General features: G+C 41.8%; 1 protein-coding gene across 3 annotated transcripts in view; it reads left to right on the forward strand.

The window, feature by feature from the left end:
* The window catches only part of CNST (consortin, connexin sorting protein), a 100,462-nt gene that overhangs the window by 49,039 nt on the left and 28,142 nt on the right, over window positions 1-23,281 (forward strand). For all 3 annotated transcript variants that reach the window (XM_090044825.1, XM_090044815.1, XM_090044833.1), the window contains 6 exons: window positions 8,054-8,259; window positions 11,829-11,859; window positions 17,623-17,709; window positions 18,279-18,393; window positions 21,433-21,454; window positions 21,638-21,734. In XM_090044825.1, the coding sequence (XP_089900951.1) occupies window positions 8,054-8,259; window positions 11,829-11,859; window positions 17,623-17,709; window positions 18,279-18,393; window positions 21,433-21,454; window positions 21,638-21,734 (558 nt within the window). The remainder of the gene's footprint in view (window positions 1-8,053; window positions 8,260-11,828; window positions 11,860-17,622; window positions 17,710-18,278; window positions 18,394-21,432; window positions 21,455-21,637; window positions 21,735-23,281) is intronic.

Here is a 23,281-nt window from a genome sequence, read left to right on the forward strand (position 1 = left end):
AACCAACTTTCTGGCTGCTGGCCCACAACAGGCATGGACTAATACTGGAAAAATACAAGCATGAATTGATACTGGAAAAGCAGTGTGAAGTTACACCCATATTTTCTAGCTGGCTGTGGGCCCCACTCATACAGCCACCCACAGAGATATTTATTACTCCTTGCTTGAGAATTTAAGAAGAGTTTGTAGTTGCCGTTAAGTGGAACAGAGGGGTCTTCATAGGAGGCTCATGTGATACTTAAGCCCCTAATTCTATCCCTGAACCCTGGTACGTGGTTCCAGATTAAGAAAATATAAGAACGGCTTGCAAAATGCCAGCCTTGCAAGTTGAGAAGTATCCATGATGAAAGAACAACATGGCAATAAAGGAACACTTTGAAGCACTACCCTTAAGAGTACTGTTGCTCAGTCTCACAGAGTTAAGCGAGAAAGGGTCATAAACTGGCACAGACTGGTTTCAGATAGTTGGAGGGATTTTGAAATGTTAAACAACCACAGGCACAGTTTACAGCCATGAGTCAGTATATTCAAGTTCACAGCATCTATGACAGATGCATTTGGAGTTGCTGTCTAAAAAACTTTGAAAATGGATCAAGAATGGTTTTATTTAAAAACTAATTATTTTCCTGTACTAAAAATAGATGGTACATCATCATGCAATTCCTCATTTATTCATTTGTCTATAGTTACTCTTCTTTTATGTATAAATTGCAGCAATCTTTGTTGATGTAACTGAGATTTTATTTAACTCTAATACCAAAGTGGCTTTCTGTCTCTCTTGATTTTAAGTAGAGCTGGTCAAAACTCAGAAATTGTTTCATGGGAAGTAATTGACATTTTGAAACTTGGTCATGCTATTAGTTGGAAAAAGATTACATTTTTAAATTTTCTGCAAAATGGGATTTGCAAAAGAAGAAATTCTTGATTTTTCTAAGATTTTCATGTGAGTATTTGGAAAGTATAAGGATGTCTGATTACAAGTCAGAAAGAGATCCTTTGACCTAGAAAAGTTGTTTCAAATGCTATTGGATGACCTTTATGATTCTAGAAATAAAATAAAAAATTTCATAGATTTCGTAGACATTAAGGCTGGAAGGGACCTCGGGAGATCATCGAGTCAAGCCCCCTGCCCAAAGGGCAGGAAGTCAGCTGGGGTCATAGGATCCCAGCAAGATAAGCATCCAACTTACTCTTGAAGGTGTTCAATGTAGGTGCTTGAACCACCTCCGCTGGCAGACTGTTCCAGACCTTGGGGGCTCGGACAGTAAAGAAATTCTTCCTTATGTCCAGCCTGAAACGGTCTTGCAGGAGTTTGTGACCGTTCGACCTCATCATCCCTTGGGGCGCTCTGGTGAACAAACGTTCTCCCAGATCCTGGTGGTCACCCCTGATAAACTTATAGGTGGCCATCGGATCACCCCTGAGCCTACGCTTTTCCAGGCTAAAGAGTCCCATGGCTCTCAGCCTGTCATCGTAAGATCTGTTTTCCTGACCTCTGATCATGCGCGTGGCTCTCCTCTGGACTCTCTCAAGCTTCTCCACATCCTTTTTGAATTGTGGAGCCCAAAACTGGACGCAGTACTCCAGCTGCGGCCTCACCAAGGCCGAGTACAAGAGGAGAATGACGTCCCAGGATTTGCTCGAGAAGCATCTATGGATGCAAGCCAGTGTTTTGGTCGCTTTACTAGCCGCAGCATCGCATTGGAGGCTCATGTTCATCTTGTGGTCAATGATGACCCCCAAGTCTCTTTCTTCTGTAGTGCTATCCAACGTAGCACTGCCAAGCCTATAAGGATGCTGCAGGTTTTTCCTCCCAAGGTGGAGAACCTTGCATTTTTCGGTGTTAAACACCATCAGGTTCTAGTCCGCCCATTTGCTGAGCTTGTCCAGGTCAGCCTGGATCACCTGCCTATCTTCTGGCGTGGATGCTTTGCCCCAAAGTTTGGTGTCATCAGCAAACTTGGCCAGTCCACTCCTGACTCCAATGTCCACATAATTAATGAAGATGTTGAACAAGATGGGTCCAAGGACAGAGCCTTGGGGGACCCCACTGGTCACAGGACACCACGATGAGTGACTGCCATCGATTACAACCCTCTGGGTCCGACCACGGAGCCATTTTCCCAGCCAGCAGATCGTGGTGGAGCCAAGGCCACAACTGGCCAGTTTGGCCAAGAGGTGATCAAAAGCTTTTTTGAAGTCAAGATATATGACATCAATCTCTTCTCCCTTGTCCAGGTGATAGGTCACCTGGTCATAGAAGGAAATGAGATTGGTCAAACAAGACCTACCCGCAACAAACCCATGCTGGCTGTCCCTTAGGATGTTAGCCTGGGCCAGTCCATCAAGGATGGCCTCCTTAATAAACTTTTCTAACATCTTCCCCAGGATAGAAGTCAGGCTAATAGGCCTGTAGTTAGCCAGATCCACTCTCCTGCCTTTCTTGAAGATCAGCACCACATTGGTCTTCTTCCTGTCCTCGGGCACTACACCAGAGCGCCAGGAGTTTTCAAAGATCCGTGCCAGGGGCTGGGCTATGACGCTCGCCAGCTCCTTGAGTACCCTGGGGTGCAGATTGTCAGGGCCGGCTGACTTGAAGGTATCCAGCTTCTCAAGGTGTTGCTTCACGAGGTCAGCATTGATGGAGGGTAGGGGATCCCCATCACCCGGATCTCCCTGTCCCATAGCAGGCATGGGCGTCCCATGGGACTGATGAAAGACTGACGCAAAGTACCTATTTAATAGGTTGGCTTTTTCCTGGGCGTCAGTTGTCAGTTGCCCCATCTGGTTTAGCAGGGGTCCAACATTGCCCTTGCTTTTCCTCCGGCTCCCCACATATCTGAAAAAGGACTTTTTGTTGTCCTTGATGCTTGAAGTTAGTTGGAGTTCAGTTGCAGCCTTGGCTTTCCTGGTTTGCTCCCTGCAGGACTGGACCAGTGCAGAATAATTCTCCTTGGAGGTGAATCCTGTCCTCCATCCTTTGTAGGCTTTCCTTTTTAGCCGCAGGAGGTCCGCTAGGTCCCTAGAGAGCCAGGAGGGCTGCTGTGCCTTCTTGCTGCCTTTCCTCTGTGTTGGAATAGATTTAGCTTGTGCATTGAGGATCGGTTCCTTGAGAAGCAACCACTCTTCTTGAACTCCCATCTCCCTGGGGTCATGGTCCCTGAGGGCCTGACTGACAAGCCTCTTGAGCTTGTCAAAGTCGGCTTTTCTGAAGTCAAGGACTTCTGTGTTGCTGACTGACTTGCCAGCTTTACGGCGGATGGTGAAGGTGATCAGCTCGTGGTCGCTGTCACCCAGCTTCCCATTGATCACTAGGTCACCGATTAGGTCGTCCCCCATAGCCAATACGAGGTCGAGCAGCGCTTTGCCTCTCGTTGGCCCATAGACTTCTTGAGTCAGGTAGAGGTCACCCACGCACGAGAGAAAGCTTTGCGACCGCTCGGATTTTGCTGAGTGATCTTCCCACGAGATGTCCGGGTAATTGAAGTCACCCATGACAACCAAGCGGCCTCAGTCAGTTCCCAGGCAAACTCCTGGTCAAGCTCAGGACTTTGAGTGGGAGGTCTGTAGCAGACTCCCACCGTTGTGTCCCCTGTGCCGTTTTTCCCACGAATTTTTACCCAGAGGGTCTGTAGCTGTCCATGCCAGTCACCAACATCAGCTTGCAGGGACATGTGGCTTTCCTTCACATAGAGAGCTACACCCCTGCCCCTTTTGTCAACACGATCCCTCCTGTACAGGGTATAGCCCTCTATACCCGTGGTCCAGTCATGGGTGGAGTCCCACCAGGTCTCCGTTATCCCAATGACGTCATAGTTCTTTGCACTGAGCAGGAGGACGAGCTCCTCCTGCTTGTTACCCAGGCTCCTGGCATTAGTGTACAGGCAGGCAAATGTGCCCTTAGGGGCTCTTGCCTTGCCCACAGATTGTGCCAGGGCTGGGGCAGGGGTGGGCTCCCTTAAGTGCCTTGGTCTGCTGGCTTTGCAAGGGTCACTCAGCGGGCCAGCAGTGGCAGTAGTGTCCCTCCCCCTCCCGCCCCCCCATCCCCCAGCGGGCTTAGTTTAAAGCCCGGTGGAGCAGGTCAGCCAGCCTGGCTGAGAAGAGCCTCCTCCCCAGGGAGGAGAGGTGGAGGCCATCTCTTCCCAGCAGCTCGCTGCCTCTCTCGCCAAAGAGCGGGCTGTGGTCATGGAAGCCAAAGCCTTCCCGATGACACCAGCTCCGCAGTCTTTGGTTCACTGCGTGGATCCTCCTCTCCCTCCTCAGCCCATAGCCCGAGGCTGGGAGGATCGATGAAAACACCACCTGAGCTCCCAGACCCCTAAGCCCCGCTCCCAACTCCCTGTAGCGCCTCATGACCTGGCTGGGGGTGCTCCGAGCCGTGTCATTGGTGCCCACATGAATAAGGAGCATGGGGTAGTGGTCTGCGGGCCGGAGGAGCTGTGGGATCCTCTCCTCAATGTCTCGGATGCGTGCCCCCGGGAAGCAGCAGACTTCCCGGGCTAAGGGGTCGGGGGGGCAGATTGCCCCCTCAGTCCCCCGCAGGATGGAGTCTCCCACAACAAACACCTTTCGCTTTGACTTGGGGAGAGCGGGGCCAGTAGCTGCGGTTGAGCCTGGGTTGCCTGCGGGAGCCGGCAACTGAGCAGACTCTGCTGGGGCTGCAAGAGGTGCGAACCTGTTGCTAAGCTCCGGCGAGGGAGGGAGCTTATTTTAACTATTGTGGGAGGTTAAGATCTATCTCTTAGTATTGTGTGTTATGCATGACTATTGATATGTCATGAAATAACATGAAAAGCATATAAAAGCTCTTAATTATGATTTTTTCTGAAAGCAACATTTCTACTGAAAAAATTATTTTGAAATATTTTCCCCAGTAATTTCATAGAATCATAGAAAAGTAGGGTTGGAAGAAACCTCAGGAGGTCATCTAGTCCAACCCTCTGCTCAAAGCACCATCATCCCCAACTAGATTGTTCCAGCAAATACTTTGTCTACCCAGGTCTTAAAAACTGCCAAGGGTGGAGAGTCCACAACCTGTCTGAGTAGCCTGTTCCAGTGCTTTACTGCTCTCCTGGTGAGAGTTTTTCCTAACATCCAACCCAAACTTCCTTTGCTGCAACAAGACTATTGCTCCTTGTCTGTCTTCTGCCACCACTGACAAGTGTAGCTCGGGGTGGGCAGTTATTTTGTGTCAAGGGCCACTTAATCAGTTTTGGTGTCTTCTTGAAGGCCACATCCCTCTCACTCCTTCCCCCCCTCTCCCCCCCAGAGCTGTAGCATGTTGCAATCCTCTATCTCCCCACCTCCTTCCCTACCCCTCACCCAGAGCTGTAGCATGCTCCAATCCCCACCCTATACCTGCCAGCCCTGTCCACAGCCTACCTGCCCAACATGGCAGAAGCAGAAATTGGTGGCTGCCTACCTGTAGGCTGGATACAATTAGCTGGTGGGCTACATCCAGCCCACAAGCCATATTTTGCCCACCCGTGGTCTAGCTCCATCCTCTTTGGAACTAACTTTCAGGTAGTTGAAGGCTGTTATCAAATCCTCATAAGCCCAATTCCCTCAGCCTCTCCTCAGAAGTCATGTGCCCCAGGCTTCTAACCATTTTTGTTGTCTTCCACTAGACTTTCTCCAATTTGTCCACATCCTTTGTGTAGTATGAGGCCCAAGACTGGACACAGTGTTCTAGGTGTGACCTCATGAGTGCCAAACAGAGGGGAAGAATCACTTCTCCTAATCTGCTGGTAACGCTACTACTAATGCAGCCAGGTATACTGTTAGGCTTCTTTGCAACAAGGGCACACCGCTGGCTCAAATCCAGCTTACTGTACACTGTAACCACCAGGTCCTTTTCTGCAGAGTTGTTACTTAGCAATTTGGTCCCCAGCCTGTAGCAGTGCATAGGATGGTTTCATTCTAAGTGCAGGATTTGCACTTGTCCTTATTGAACCTCATGACTTTTTTTTTGGTCCAGTCCTCCAATTGTTCTCTGAATCCTAGCCCTACCCTCCAGCATATTTACTACTCCCCCCAGTTTGGTGTCATCCACAAACTTCCTGAGGGTGTACTTCATCCCATCATCCAGATTGTTGATGAACACACTAAATAAAACCAGCCTGAAGACCGACCCTGGGGATGCTCTGCTTGATACTGGCTGCCAGCTAAACATCGGCCTTTGATTACTACCCTTTGAGCCTGATGATCCAGCCAGTTTCCTATCCACCTTACAGCCTGTTCATCCAACCTGTACTTCCTTAGCTTGCTTGCAAGAATGTTGTGGAATTTATTATTATGTTTTCACAAATATCTAAGCTTCACGAAATTATTATAATAAAAATTTTCTAACCAGCTCTAATTCTAAGATAGTATTTTAAGAAAATTGTTGTTAAGTCAACATAGAGTATAACAATTATAAAGTCCTTGTAAAACAGGTAAGTAGGTCCTTGTAAAATAATAATCCTGCCAGGTTTCTTAAAATATTTTAAGAGCTACTTTTTTAATATTGGTGAAAGGTGAATTATTTGTGGCATAAGCAAACTGAAGTTGCTAATGGGATTAGGTAGGTATATGGTATATAGTTTAGACCATGTTTATACTACAGGGTTTTTTTAACAAAGTAGAATACTAGTATTCTGTATTAGCGAAGTATATTTTGTGTAGATTCAGCCATGCCAGCAAAGCTGTACTTTACACCAGCATAGTAATACCATTCCCACAAGGAGAGCAAGTTTTCTACTGAAAGCACATTTACACTAGGATTTTTTTGCTGGCATGGCTACCTCAATCGAGGACATATTTATTGACGTTGGCATAAATACATTACAAACTTTTGGTCTTAGTCTGTGGGCCCATCAACTCTTGACCTTGTTGAAGCAGCTGTGATTTGCAAGATTTTTTTAATATGCAAATTTGTCTGTTTGAAGTTACACTTGAGTGCTAATTGTTGAGATGTAGGTATCTGCTGTAGCATCATCTGTAACCCCTTTTTATTTCAGATCATCCCATAGGAGAGTGATATAAAAAGCAAAATACATCTTGTCTCTATGGATCTCTATTTCTGTTACCTCTTTTCTAAATGGCAAGATATTCAGGCAAAAGGTGATGCATCTTATCTAATAAGATAAGACATTTTCTGTAGCTTTTAGACTGTTAGGCTGAAATTTTCCATGCTTGGCTTATGGTTTGTTTGTTAATTTGAAAACCGAAGAAAATCTGTAGCTGCTTGAGTGATAGATGAAGCAATAAAGTAAGCTTTCCATTGAAAAAGAGACTTTTGTTAACTTAAATTCCATGCTTAGAATATGGCAAATTCTCAGAGGAATTGGTTGTTTTCCTAAGGCATATATATTTATGCATAGACTATATGTCTATAATGTGTTGCAGCATGGGGAGAATAGTTATGAGGTATTTTGCTCACAAGATTACCAAATCTCTGAAGATGTTAGTAGCATTTAACAAAGCCCCGTTCTAGTGAGTGGTGAGAGATTAACCATGGGGATCATGGGAAGTGAGGGTGAGTGGGAGACTCTGGTGGAAGGATATCCATGTTAAGAAATCATATTCATCTTGCTTGTGAGCTCTTCTTTTTTCATTTGCAGAGATTGTAAATTATTTCTCACTCTGGGGTGAATAACTTCTTAATGCTTAAGAATCATGACTGTCAAACAGAATTTACAAGCTTTGCAGTTGCATGTTATACTTTTACAAGACCTCCAAGTGTTGTTGTATCTGCAGAGACCTCCGCATACCTTCCAGAACTTCAGAATGCGACCTTTATAATGGGGAAGGGAATATTATCCGATATTATGCCTTTACACCTCTTTAGTTACACTGCGTGGCAAGAACGTGTGACGCTCATTAGTGTTTTTCTTTAGATAGCTTTGCATCAGAGTCAGCTTATCTGTTACACCTGACGTTAACCATACCAGATTTTAACCTGGTTTTAGGATAGTTATTCATATAGTTACTTTTTTTTGCAGTTTTCAAATATTTCTGGAAATGCAAACTGTAATATTTGTATATCTTAACCAAGGTATTTTTCTCTTCAAAGGCACTCCTCCAGTGGAGACTACGGTAGGAAAGGAAGAGAATGTTCTTGTTGCAGCCTCAGAGACTGTGCGTGAGGAAGACGCCAATAAAACAAATGCAAACTGTCAGCAAAAGAAGCAAAAGCAGATTTTGCAGTCTCTCTTCTCCCTGCTTCGAGAAGAGGTTGAGCAGATGGACTCGAGGATACTACCCCTGTGTCTTCATCAGGTATTCCATGTGATTTCGTGTTGCTATACATGATTTTTGTGCTGAGCAACACCTTTGTTTTCACTAGGAAAAAAGATATACTGTTAACTTACATTAGTATCCTAATGTGCACAAGCAATTTGTAGTTTAAACACAAAATTAAAGGGTCAAAGAAGAACTTTGTTCACCTAGGATCTTCCTGTGACCATCTTCTACATATTAAAACTACCAGTTGCCTATAATGCAATTGTATTGCCTTGTATTGTCTGTAATACACTTTTAAAGTACATAAGAGCAGGGGGGCTCAATCTTTGGCCTGCAGGCCAAATGCGGCCTACGGAGATGCAGCTTCTGGCCTGCAGGGATCCTCATCGGTTGGGAAATTTGGTGGTGGGGAGCAGTGGCAAGTAATACTGCCACCCTCCCCTGCTGCTAAATTCCCAATCCCTGCAGGGCCATCCTGGATTACGTCCCTTTTCCTCACCCCTCCCCCTTACAGCTGGATTGGGGCCAGGCCTTACCCCTTCCATCCTCTCGTCCAGCTGCACAGCCAGATTTAGGCTGGGCTGCTTCCCAAACCCTCCACACACAGGCAGGTTAGGCTTGCCTTGCCCAAGCACTGGATTGGGCCTGTGTCTCCCAAGTACCAGATCAGGTCCTCCAGCAGGATTCAGCCCATGGGACAGACTGAGCACTGTCCATCCAGCCCAAGTGAGGGAAAAGATTGGGCACCACTACATTAGAGCTACACCTTTTTCCATAATTTGGGCCTTGTCTTAAAGTCTGATATAGGACATGCCTCTAGCTGTGTCTTTTTTTTTGGTCCAGATCATGAATTAACATCACTTTTTATAACAAACGCATCATAATTAGTGCAAAATTCTCAACATGTATTTACTAACATTAATGATTTTATTGTCACAACATCTCTGCAGTATGTAGGCCAGAAGGTGCTAGTTGTTGCTGCTGTACAAGTGGAACTAAAGCACAAGGAAAATAGGATTTTCAAAGTCACACAGGAAATCTGTAGAAGAACTTAGAATATAATATAGATTTCCTGATTTCCAGTCTTATATCCTACCCACAAGATCATCCTTCCTTCCTAAGAAATGTTAAGTAACAACTAACACAGTAACTAAGTGCCACGCACTGGGATTGTATCTAGAGGGCCCAGTGCACCAGGATTGAGTCCCAGGAGTCCAGCACTGCTCGCTTCTGTCCCCACATGTCAAGATTGGGCCCTGGGGCCTGACAGTGCCCCCTACCAACCCTCATGTGCTGAGAATAGGCCCCAAGAGCCTAGTACCACTCCCTACCACACCCCACATCCAGGAATTGGGGCTTCGAATCCTAGCAGCACCTCCTTCTGTCCCCATGTGCCAGGATTGGTTCTGGTCACCTGATACCACCCCCTCCTGTCTCTGCACACCATGATTGCGTCCCAGAGCCCAATACTGCTCCCTTCTACTCCCCATGCACCAGGTCTGGGCCAGGGGGCCAACACTGCCCTCTCCCATTCCCCGCATACTGGGATTGGGCCTTGCACCACCCCTTCTGCCCCCATGTGCTAGGATTGGGACTAAGGACCTGATACTGCCCCTTCCTGCCCCTCACATGCCAGGATTTCATATGCCCAGCACTGCTCTCACATGGGTCCCGTATTGTAAGACAGGTGTGGACTGATTAGAAAGAGTCCAGTGGAGAGTGACAAAAGTGATTAAAGGTCTGGGAAACATGGCTTATGAGTAAAGGTTGACAGAACTAGGGTTATTTAGTTTGGAGAAGAGAAGACTTGAAGGGGGTGGAGTTTAATACATATCAAATATCTGAATGGTGTTTATAAAAAGGAGGGGTAGAGACTTTTCTGTAGCTGAATGGGACAGAACAAAGAGCAAGGGTCTCAACCTGCAGCTGGGGAAATGTAGGTTGATACTAGGAGGAACTTGGGAGAGTATTGGAACAGGCTGCCCAGAGAGGTTGTGGAATCTCCATCTTTGGACATTTTTTTAAGACTTGACTGGATTGATTTAGTCAGTGGAGATCCTGCCTTGAGGAGGGGATTGGACTAAATTTTTTGCAGGAGGCCAAATTTTTTGTCAGGCATGCCACAAGCTAAACTCTATCCTCCCCGTGTATCACGCCAATCCCCTTCCCCAGCCCCATCTGCTGCTCTGCTTTCTGCCCTACCAGCCCCTGTTTTTCCAGCTCCCTCCTCAATTTGCCACATGCATAGGCAGCCCATGTCTTTTGTGGCACGCACGCTGCAAGTTGGCTAGTTCTGAGGGACCTCCTGAGGTCCCTTCCAGCCTTACTTTCTATGATCCTAAGATAAAACCAACTGTTGTATCACAGAGAATTAAGACATTAGAGTTCAGAAATGTATTTATGAAAACCCTCACATTAAGTATTTCAAGGCTTTGTTATATTAGGGTATTTTCTAACAATTAACTTTGATTTAGTGGGGAAAATATTCTTTTGTGTGTAACCCTAAAACACACTTTTTAGTTTTTGAGATGATTGTAATTTTTTTTTGCCACTATATGATAGAAAATAAAAAATGCTTTTCTAAATCTTCTGTGAACATCTTTGAGTAGTTCCAGAAATTCTTGGGACTATCATTCCAGGTAGCATCCAGGATATTCAGAATATGTCCTAAAAAGGACTGTCAATTCTGTTTTCAAGATGCTCGCCCCAAATGGATGGTGGCTAGTAGATCAGACCTAGAACAAGGAACACCAAACTAGTAAACAAAGCTATGCCACTGACTCATTGTGCATCTTGGACAAGTAATTTAAGTATATTTATAAAAGTGAGCGCAGTGATTGTGTATTGGTCCTTTTTTAGGATGCCCAGCTTGACACCCAGAACTTTTCAAAAGTTGCTGTGAGCAGTGAGAGCTCCAGTTAAATTTCTTGAATAATGTACTGTTGGCATCTCAAACTGAACACTCTAGTAATGAGCCACTCACAATTATCAAGCATTTAAAAAAAATGGCCTTAACTACCATGTTTACTCTAGTACAAAAAGAGGTCCAATATCAGTTCCCATGAAAATGAGGAAGTAATACTTTATCATTCAAAAACTCTCAACCACTGCACAGCTCCGAATGTGCCATTCTAAATTGGTGTATCAAAGTTCTTTGTTATATAAGCACTTAGACATAGAAATTAATTGCTTTAAAAGGGCTAAAATCCAACTAATAATTTGGCCTACCAGTTTCTGTGAATATATGAACAATGAGATAGTTTGCTACTTGGACACTGTCACCAGTATTTACTGCTTCCCAGTTATTGCTTAGTTGTACAATCCAAATACTCATTTGGAAAGTCTGCTTTTAAATATATTTATAAGTCTTAAAATAAATATACTATTTTTTAATTATTTGTTTTTCTTCTTTAAAACCCTTTTCTGGAATAAGAAGATGACTGTCTAATATTAAACCTGGAACACATTTGGACAAACTAAATACAAAAATAACAAAGCATATGTTAAAATTTAAGATAATGCATTTACACAAGTACACACTTACAACTATTATAAAGAAATGAAAAATTATAATGTTGAACATGTTTTTCTTTGTTCCCGTACAGATAGCTGAGACCTATTTTCAGGAGGAGGAATGTATCCTTTTATTTATTAGAATTGCTGTGGGTCATTAATGTGGAATTATTATAACATTTGAAAGGAAAATAAACTTTTAAACTTCTGAGATTGTGGATAAGGTTTAAGAAAAGGTGAACAAGTCCTGATTTATCCATGAGTGGACATGCATCATGCTTGCTAGGTTTTCTCAGCCAGCTGAAGTACAAGTTCAGTAATAAAGCCTCTTCCAAAAGCAGTGAATGGTGATACTCATGTAGAAACAAAGAAGCAAGCAAAGAAAGAACAGTTTTAACGGTTATATCCTCTTTCAGAGTATTAGGCTTTTGGAATGTGTCTAATCTGAATAGGATACATATTCCAGTGTAAAGATATCACTGTCTTAATTGTACATCAGGATTTATACTGTCAGTTTCTGGCTCAGGACAATGCTAACAAGTGCATAGGAGTGAGGGAGAACTCAGAGGAAAAAATCTTTTCAAGCAAGGTTAAGGTAGTATTTAACTATCCGAATATCAATGGTCAAAAGTCACAATGAGATAATTTTAGTGTTTTTCAAACCACAGATAGTTGGTTTTGGAACATGCAAAAACAGAAGTCACCCTTGTCCTTTACCCAAGGAACACAAAAGATATGGGTCTTGAACTGATAATAGTGATTATCAAGTCCCGAGCTTGACCAGGAGTTCGCCCAGGAACTGACTGAGGCCGCTTGCTCCAGGACCTTGGTTGTCATGGGTGACTTCAATTACCCGGACATCTCGTGGGAAGATCACTCAGCTAAATCTGAGCGGGCGCAAAGCTTTCTCTCGTGCGTGGATGACCTCTACCTGACTCAAGAAGTCTGTGGGCCAACGAGAGACAAAGCGCTGCTTGACCTGGTACTGGCTACGGGGGACGACCTAATCGGCGACCTAGTGATTGATGGGAAGTTGGGTGACAGCGAACACGAGCTGATCACCTTCACCATCCGCCGTAAAGCTGGCAAGTCAGTCAGCAACACAGAAGTCCTTGACTTCAGAAAAGCCGACTTTGACAAGCTCAAGAGGCTAGTCAGTCAGGCCAGTGGAGGTGGTTCAAGCGCCTACATTGAACACCTTCAAGAGTAAATTGGATGCTTATCTTGCTGGGATCCTATGACCCCAGCTGACTTCCTGCCCTTTGGGCAGGGGGCTGGACTCGATGATCTCCCGAGGTCCCTTCCAGACCTAATGTCTATGAAATCTATGAAATATAAGTCAGTTTCATACTCATTATACCAAAACAGTATGTTGTGAAGTCATACTTTAGGAAAGATATTTTTAAAAGTCTTAAAAACTGATGAGATGAAAGATAAGAATTGTAAAACCTTAAAATAGATGGATGACAATGTATTCATAGGATGCTTAAACAAAAAAGGGCAAAAAACCCCCAATTAAAGAACACGTATTTAAATGACAAAATACTTTATTTTTTCCAAGCCCCAAAAACTATTCTTCTAAAAACAGAAATCCGGTCCAAGTAATATTAGGCTGTACAAAGAAAAGGAGACAGAGAATGATTTGAAACTGCTATAAAGTCATCACGTAAAAGAGAATGGGTACTACCAGAGGGACTGAATTTCTTCCCATCTCAGAAAGGAATATTATCTAAAAAGAAAGTATAGAAAGTGGAACAAAACTTAGAGGCACAAAAGTATTAGTTTAATAGATCTGGTTAAAAGATTAGAGACATCTAGGTGGAAACTCCATGAAGATACAATACATAAAATAATAAACAATATAGGGAGAGTCCCATCTTGGCTTATATTCACCATGTTTCATACTGGAAGAATGTTTTAATTGTAAGGTATGTTGTTTGGGGCTTTTTTTCAACAGAGTAAATGTATGGAACTCAATTACATAAGACACTGAGGAAGAGAACTCAGTGGGTGCATCTACACAAGACATTTACTGCAGAGCTTCCTAATTAGCTCCACAGTAAGCGTCTCAGCATCTATACATGCGACTCTATTAGGCTTCAGTAAACTAATAAACTCCTCTGAAGTAAATACAAGTACTATCCTTCTGTGGAGTTTTTTAGTGCATAACAATGCACGTATAGATGCTGACAGGCCTGGCTGGGGCATGAGGGTACTTCAGTACAGAAGCTGCTTGCTGGCTAGCCCAATACTTGAGCACCCTCATGCCCTAGCCAGCCCTTCCATAGTATGTTGAGCCGGGTTGGAGCAGCCTCGGGCTGGCAAGCTGACACCCCAGGCCCTCTGCCGGCCAGGGCTGCTCTGACATGGCTCAACATGCTGCAGTCCCAGGCAAATGTTCAAATGCAGTGCTTGGGAGCACTAAACTGGTGCAATATGTGCTGGAATTTATTGCTGTGAATTAACTGGACATTTAGATGTGCCCAGTGTGACTTAAACAGGATTAGACACTTAAATTATTTCAAAATATAAATGTTTATTATAGTTAGTATAAGAGATACCAGTTTCTATACTTATGCTTGCTGTTAAGTTTGTTGAGATTGGGAGAGAATCTACCTGGTGATATATTAATGCATTATTGTTCCTAATAGAAATTCTGATCCTTCCTCTGAAAAATATTACAGGTATATTGATAATCACTGGAAGACAAAATATCAGATTAAATAAATGAGTGGGCATGATCTATTAAGCCTATTGCTATAGTCCATAGTCTCTTCCTTAATGATAGATTTATAAAGGGCAAAGACTCCTTAGCATTCATAGATGTTTAGGTTGAAAGGGACCTTAGCAGATCATCGAGTCCAACCCCCTGCCCTGGGCAGGAAAGAGTGCTGGGGTCAGACGACCCCAGTCAGGTACATATCTAGCCTCCTCTTAAAGACCCCTGAGGTAGGGGAGAGTACCAACTCCCTTGGAAGCCCATTTTATATTCTGGCAACCCTTGCCATTAAAGTTCTTCCTGATGTCTAACCTAAATCTCCTCATAGGGCTTTGCCTGCAGGCTTCTAACCATACAAGTTGTCCTCCTCTGAACCCTCTCGAGGTTGTCCACATCTCTCTTGGAGTGTGGCATGCAAAACTGAACACAGTACTCCAACCATGGCCTGACCAATGCTGCACAGAGGAAGAAGTATCACCTCCCTGGACCTGTTTGTCATACACCTGCTAATGCATGATAAAGTGCGGTTAGCTTTACTGATTGCTGCATCACATTGACGACTCATGTTCATCTTGGTGTCAACAATGACTCCAACATCCTTTTCCACTATTGTGCTGCTGAGAAGGTCATCCCTCAGCCTGTAAGTGAGCTGGTGATTCCTTCTCCCTAGGTGCAGCACCTTGCACTCATCCTTGTTGAACTGCATCCTATTCTGTTCCGCCCACCTTTCCCTGTCCTGATCCACCTGGATTCATTCCGTACCCTCTAGTGTGTTGACTTTACCCTATCATTTGGTATCATCTGCGAATATGGACAGAGTGCTTTCCACACCCTCATCCAAGTCACTGATGAAGACAGTGAACAGCACAGGCCCAAGACCCAGGCCCTATGGAACTCCACTACCAATATTTTTCCAGGTCGATACCGACCCATCCACCACCACTCTCTGGATGCAACCCCTAAGCCAGTTGACCATGTATTCTATGTCACAGCCACTCAGTTTATCCGTGAGAATAGGATGAAATACTGTATTGAAGGCTTTCTTAAAATCCAAGTAGATGAAATCTACCTCGATTTCTGCATCTAAACATTTTGTGACCTGGTCATAAAAAGAAACAAGGTTAGTCGGGCAGGATCTATCTGCTATGAATCCATGCTGGATGCCCTTCACCATTGTTTTCCCTGCTGGACTCTCACAAATGTGATCCTTAATAATAAGTTTTCCTGAGTATAGAGGTGAGACTAACCAGTCTATAGTCACCCAGATTCTCCTTCCTCCCCTTCTTGAAAATAGGGACCACATTGGCCCTTTTCCAGTCCTCTGGGACCTGACCTGAGCACCAAGAGTGCTCAAACAGCTGTGCCGGTGGCTTTGCTATGACACTGGCCAATTTCTTCAGCACGCCTGGATGAAGATCATCCAGGCCTGCTGACTTAAACACATCCAGCCCCTTTGAGTGTCCCTTCACCAAGACGGCGCTAACAGTTGGTGGGCTGGTTTCCCTTTTGTGCCTGCCTGTGATCCAGTTGGAAGATTTGTCCTGATCCGTGTTCAGAAATAATTGTGTTTGTTTACAAGTCATGCTATATGTGATAACAAGTACTATTTGTGTCTTTGTAGTGATTACTCTAGCATGTTGATTCCTATGAATAATGATTTGTGCCTATATTTACTGAGAAACTGATTCACTCTGCTTTAATTTCCATTATGTTGCAGGTGTAAACACTTGGCTAAAAGTGCTTTAAAATAGCATATCTAAATTTACTATTTTGGTAGTGCTTTACAGGACAAGAATTAATAGAATATGCACAGCTTTTAGCATGCACTTGCAAATGCATTGATGACCCTATGGAGCAAGAAAAAAAAAACATTACAGGGAGAAAGATAAAAATAATCAAATGAATATTTCACAGAAAATTAGGAAAAAAGTTAATGCAGTTTTCCCAAAGACCTTAAAAACGTTTGAGAACTTATGAAACTCCTTTTTAAGTTGAAGTTATATAATTTTAATGTCATTGTCTCCAGCCACTCTTATGAAAGCGAGAGTCAAATTTTGCCAGCACTTGTGGTTGCTCAGGAAACCACATTGTATTTCTAGATAAATATAAATTAATATAGATGTTGTTGCTTTTGTTCTCATTTCCCTTCCCTTCTCTTCTTTTCCCTCCCCAAGAGATGGACCATGGGGTAAAGTTTTATTGTTGACTTTTCTCACCACTGCAGCAGTACAGATAGTAAATTAGAAACAACTCCTGCCCTGAGAAGAAAATCAGAATGTTTGAAAGTTGCACACTTTCATAAAAAATATGAGCAAACAAACCTTTAAGCTGCTTTAAGAGTGAAGGGGGAGCTGCCACTGAAGAGTATGCATCCACTGTTTGGCTGTAACTGTTATATTTACATGAGCTTGAAGTAATATAAATTAGCTAAATAACTGGGACTTTGACCTTGAATGAAACTTAGAGCTATTTTGCTGTACAAAATCATGCAGCAGTAAAAGTTATATTGCAACAGCTTATATTGGTATCATTTGGTGTTGATGCAATTGGTATATCTGTCTATCCCCATAAACAGTTTTTGGTGAAGATGTGTTATTCAGGAAAGGGTGCATTGTCTCCAGTGCTCTTGTATTATTATTTTTAAAACTGCTGTAGTGTGCTTAGGGCTTACTGGCGTAAATTCAGTCTCGTCTGAAGAGTTTAAAATTTAGGCAGGAGAAAAAAAAGAACTTAAATATCCCTTGGTGGTTCTTTCTTAGTGTAATAGCTCTTATCTTACATGTTTTGGTGAAGGTGATGGGTTTTTAATGAGCAGAAATATGTAGAAATATATTGTGTACATATCCTTGGCAGCCCATAACTAATTAAATACATTTTCCTCAGTGTGTCTGGGGAGAAGTAACCATGTAATAAAGGTTAATATGGAAGATTTTCTTAGAATTGTTTCCAGCTCTGTTATTTTTATTTAGTTTATTCAATATATTTTTCTTCATAATACAGAAATCAAGGTGCTAATCATTTAAATGTTCACATCCATTTTGGTATTTGTATATCAAGTTTTGACCATGTAATTATAGACTTAATCCTTTGAATATAGTGTTAAATATAACTAAATCTCAACATGTCCATCTCTGTCGATGTTAATTTCTTGTTAACCTTGCATTCAGATGAGAAAGCAATGAAATTCATTCAGCTTGAAAAACTATATCATGAACAGCTACTTGCAAATCTTTCTTTTATACAGGAGCAGTGGGGTAAGTACAGTCTGTTCTGCAACCAGGGAGAGAAATTACCATTTGTGCAAAGCTTTTATGTCTCCATCCTAAATAACAGAACAAACATTTCCAGCCAAGTCTGTGGTAACAAAAGTAGTTTTTTTACCAGGGCCTTTTAGAGCATATCATGAGAAAATTCTTCTTTCCTCAAATTTTTGTCTTGCCGCCTTTGTGAAGAAAAGTCTCATTTGGGGGACTGTTCTTTATTTACCCAGGTTAATTTTCATACTTTCAATGATCTACGATGGTTAGATTTTGTATTTACTTTGGATGCCTTTAAGGCATTGGTCCATATAGTCTTCAGCAAGTCCAGAGTAATTTGTTTCTCAAACTGAAAATATCAAAACTTGCCTCGTTATAATGATGTGCTTTTAATTAATGTGTGCTTCAAGATCATAGGGCAGTCAAAGAATAGATTATTTTATTAATGAAAACAAAATTAGACTTGATCGTGTTTTTCCATGTTAATCTGTTTATCTTCCATTGTTCGTTTAAAAAACTGGAAATTTGGTAACAGTTTGAATAAAAATATTTGTGGTTTAATTTAGAAATGAAGTGGAAAACAGCTGTGCCTAGGACAGTTACAACTCTGAGGAATTCAGCTAAAGGACTTAGCAATGAAGAGTTAGAAAAGCTTGCTAAACTTTGTACATCACATCAAGAGTAAGTATAGGACTAGTATAGTTGCTTCTTACTTTTAAGCTTGAAATTGCCCACCCCATGCCCAACTTCCCCCCCCCCCGCCAAAAAAAATTGCACCCAGCTGACACAAACGGATCAAAATTAGTTCACAATTGGACCATAACAGCTGCAATACAACATCCGTACACACGCTCAGTCATTCTCCAAACTAGATACCATCTGGAGTGCTGACATGGCCAGGCTAGATAAGTATTGCAGCAGGTAGCATCTTCCACCAAGTGCCACCAAAACAATGACAAATACAGTGCTTCGCTCTGACCATGAATTGAGTGCGACTTGGGGTGAGCCATAAATGGTTTTCGTTGTTGCAACACTAGATCTAGTGTCAAACTTTGACCTTTCATAAGCACTTAAAACACCCAATAACCTCCTGAATAAATTACCTGGCTCAAGTGGAGTGCTTACATTCGCACACTCTAAATATCCTCACTTGCCATCTGCTCCTCAGCTGCGGAGTACTGTGTGCCAGTCTGGCATTGTTCACCACACAGTTCTTTAATCTGCAGTTACATTCAACTATGTGCATTGTATTAGCAGTGTTCCTCTCTCTTATCTCCACTGCTACAGTTACCAGTGTTAAGGACCTTTTCATCTTCACGTTTGCTACTCCACCTTTACGTCTCCTGATTTGCTACTATACACACAGCTTTTCAACTCACTTGCAGTTCATTTATTGCTGAGACTACCCTGGGGTTCACCGTGTTGTACCAAGGCAGTATGCTGACAAGTGGACAGTTTACAACCATAAGAAACAAGTTCCTTGTTGCCAATCTAGAATTCACCTTCTCAATTTGACCTTCTCCATCGTCACTGAGTACTGCTGAATGAATTCCAAACTGACCAACAGCAGCCACTCTTTATGGATGGGCCTGACATTACAACTTACATTGCTGCTGCAGACGATGAAGAACATTTGTTGACAAGTGCCCTCCTGAAACTTGACAGCAATTTGATGTGATTGAACGCCACCAAGGAAGCAGCTGTTACTTGCCTTGTCAAGACATACATTTGCTAGAGAGATTAAAAACCCAGTATCTGTAAAGAGAAGGGAAACAGCAGTCACACTATAACTAAGTTAGAAATTAAATGAATCATGCATTACAAATATAATTTAAATAAATGGTCCACCATCACTAAATATCATCCTCAAAAATCTTATGGTGTACCTCTTGCATTTTGACCTGAAGATAAATATATTTGAGCTGTGTTAAACTAGGAGGTACCCTTTTCTAATGAGAGCATTTCCTTTCTTTGATGCTCAAGTTGCAGCTCAGACACCTCTACAGATCTCAGGTGTGGTATCTCATTATATGTAAAAGACATGCTCTTAGCTTGATTCAAGGCTGTTACAGTGCTGGTACTGACTCGTAAAACTCTATAACACTTCACTCTAGAAGCCCAAGTCAAGTACTGTAGATCATGAAGAGCTAGTATAATGTGACTGAAACACAGGATATTTTGCTTCATTCTGCTCAAGCATAAGGCAGACTAGTGATGCAAATGCAAAAGCTACCTTTGCTTGTATTGATTAAGCAGGAACATGGAGCCTCCTGCTTCTTTCTGCTCTCATTCACATCACTGAAAGCATAATTCGCTATGCAGAAATTTTCACGGGTTAAGATGCATAAAAAGGAAAAACACAGCTTGACTATTAAAGGCCAGTTTGAGTCTGTATGACTGACAGGAGAAACATTTTGTTGCTCATAGCCTGAGTTCCCTTGATACAGATCCAATGAGAAGCATGAACCTGAAACCCTGCTAATGCAACAGAGGCAACTACAGCCTCATGACTGTAGTGACAGCTTGCTTACTACTCCAGGATTTGAAGATAGTGACACTCCTCTCTCCAAATTCACCTTTAAATACATCTTATTGCATGCAGGATTAAACCCATATTTTCTAGCTATAGCATAGGCTTAGGATGCTCACCTTGTTCTAACTAATTTTTCTCCTTGAAATTTCTTCCACATGTCCTCACTTTACTTCTCCTAATTATGTAATTTGACCAAAATTAGGATTGTGTGTTGACATTACCTCTTACAATCCTGTGTTGTTGATTTTGATCTCAAAATTCTTTAGCTGTTGAAAGATTCTTTCCTTTGATAATTGTTGCATAGTTCTCTAGGGATTGAAGTTAGTGACAATGATCGAAAGCATTTTTTCCTTTTTTTTTTTCCTTTTTGAATACTCAAGCTATTTGTTTTTCAATTGAAAGCATAGATGCGTGACTATTTTCTAAAAATAATTTATTGTATGTTCCTTGTGGCCCATACCAGACACTTTTTTTTTAGAAGAATAGCTCGTTTCTGCTTTTCATGCAAAAAAAATATGCAAAGGAATACTGTGAAGTTAGATGTAAAGTAATTTTTTTAGTGAAGCAAATACTTTCTTAAGGACTATCCATCTGCAGTTTCCCTCTACCAGATTTTACATTTCTTAAATCATTTAATAAAATTCTGGTTCCATTATTTTTGTGTAAAAGGGCTCAAAGAGAAAACACTGATTATGCACAGTAGAACTGATTGTATACATAGCCTGATTTTCAGAGGTGCTGCACCAGGTCTGGGTCTCACTGAATTCAGTGGGACTTGTGGATGAGTGAGATCTACAAAAATCTGAGCCAAAATAAATATCCAGGGAGGGTTAATATGTATATGTATGTATATACATTTAGTTACAGTACCTATTATTTTTAATGGTAGTCAGTAATATATTTTCAGATAAAAGTATAATTTTAAAGTTCATTTTAACTGACTTTTCAATTAGGTGCAGAAAAGTCTGTGATAATTGGCCTTTTAATGATGGTAGCATATGATACAACTATGTACTTTAAACTATATTAGTGCTCAGATAAAGTTTCTATGTTGGAAATGTTCCATGCTAATATTAGAGCACACGAAAGGTATTATATGATTTGAGCAATAGTTTTGGTGCAATTTGTTGTAAAGAACATTGCTACTAAGAGTGGTTAATTTATTCTTATTTTCTTTATTGCTGCAGGCCATTTGCCTCTACACACAAGGTAAGAAATTATATTTACCTTGACATTGCTATTGCAATTAAAGAATATCCTAATAGAAATTGTTAGTTTACTTAGATATACTTCTCATAGAGCAATTGGGAAAATGGGTGTAGCATAAACTTCTCAAATAATTGCAAAATAAGAGTTTAAGTCCATAGCTGCAGGAATTGTTCTGTTTTTCAGCTAATAACAGCAGAAAAGTCTGAGGGAGGCAGTTGTTTTGTCCAGTTAATGGAATCAGAAGATTTACAGGAAAGAGGTGCTCCTGCTTGTGATTCAGGTGTGTTTATTGCATATTTGTATGTTTTTTACAATATACTCCCTGATAGTATTGTGCAGCTGTTGTGTTAGGAGTTGCAGTATTTTGATTGGATTCTAACAGACACAACAGAATAAGAATTAATTTTTGCAAATGCCCAAATTTTTCATAATAGATTAATATTCACAGAGTATTTCTATCTAACATAAAGTTGTAATGGTCTTCATATTAACTAACATACTTCATACTTACTCCCTTACTTCACCCACCAAAAGTTACTTTTAAATGGGTTATACAAGGTAAAAATGTATTTGTAGTATACACCACTTCATATTAGCATCAGCCTTTCAGGAAAATTCCAGATCCACTCGTATATAAAATATCAGGCTAACAGAAAGTCTTATTATAAATATTCTAAGTTGTAGCCATTACATGTAGTTAATTATTTAAATGGTCCATTTCTTTTTATGATGTATAATGTACCAATTCAGAACAAAGCTGCATTTTCCATCTCAGCATAGAATAATAAAGTAATCCTCCTTTTGGAATCTTGAAGGAAAATGACTTGGCATATTCATTTAGGTTGCTAACCAGTAACCTGTATCCTCTTAACTTCTTCTTTCTTGAGAATAACACTGCTGTGTTTGAACACCTCTGAGAAAATGGTATTATACAGATAGAGAGGGGGAGAGTTTGTAGCTGATTTAGCCCCAGCATATTTTTGTACATTGTGCGTGAAAATTTTTTATTCCTTTCCAAGGGAGATGGTGACAGTTAAAAATGGTCTAAACATATATATTTTTCTCTTTCCAGTGGCAACTGGAATCACCAAGCAGATGGCAGGAGTAGGGGGTGCAGGCACTAGGAGGTAGAAGTGACATGGAACCATTGATTTTCCACACACATTCTTCTTTCTTCCTTCCATTCAACCCCTTCCACTACTACCACCACCAAACAGACAGTTATCTTTTTCTTTCAATACTGTTCCTATCACCACCTGGGGCATTGAAGGTTATTCACAAAGATGGAGTAGAAACCAACTATTAGGCTTTTGCCACACATCTTTCAATCTTTGGTGTATTTCTTAAAGCCCCAGCTTCTGGAGTCAGGCCATTACTTGAGAATCGCAGTTTCCATTTTAAAAAGTAAGTTTCTAGTCCTAGTTGTTACAAACAGAAGCTTGAAAGCAAAGTATGTAAGCATAAAGGGTTCAGAAAGCAAAGAGCAAAAGAATACCCTGGCATCTATTTTTTTTAGTCTGTCTGGGAAAAACTGTTGGTTAGCTCCATCTGATTGCCTTCTAGAGGAATGCGACTGACAGTAAGGGGAAGGAAGGAAAAAGAGAGAGAGAGTGAGCGAACAAGCTCTGGGTGGCTTGAAAATGGCCGTAGAGTAAACGACATTTAGCTGCCTGTAATCGGGGTGTGCATACATAAAATCTTAGTCACATATTGCTGGTAACATTTTATACTCCAGTGGCAACATTAAAAAAGAATACATGGGTGGTCAACCTGTAGTATGCGTGCCCCAAGTGGCATGGGCCTCCTCTGTGTGTGGCATGTGGCAGA

This window comes from Crocodylus siamensis, chromosome 1 (assembly GCF_052110815.1).
Source record: "Crocodylus siamensis isolate JL-2025a chromosome 1, ASM5211081v1, whole genome shotgun sequence".
Taxonomy (NCBI): Eukaryota; Metazoa; Chordata; order Crocodylia; family Crocodylidae; genus Crocodylus; species Crocodylus siamensis.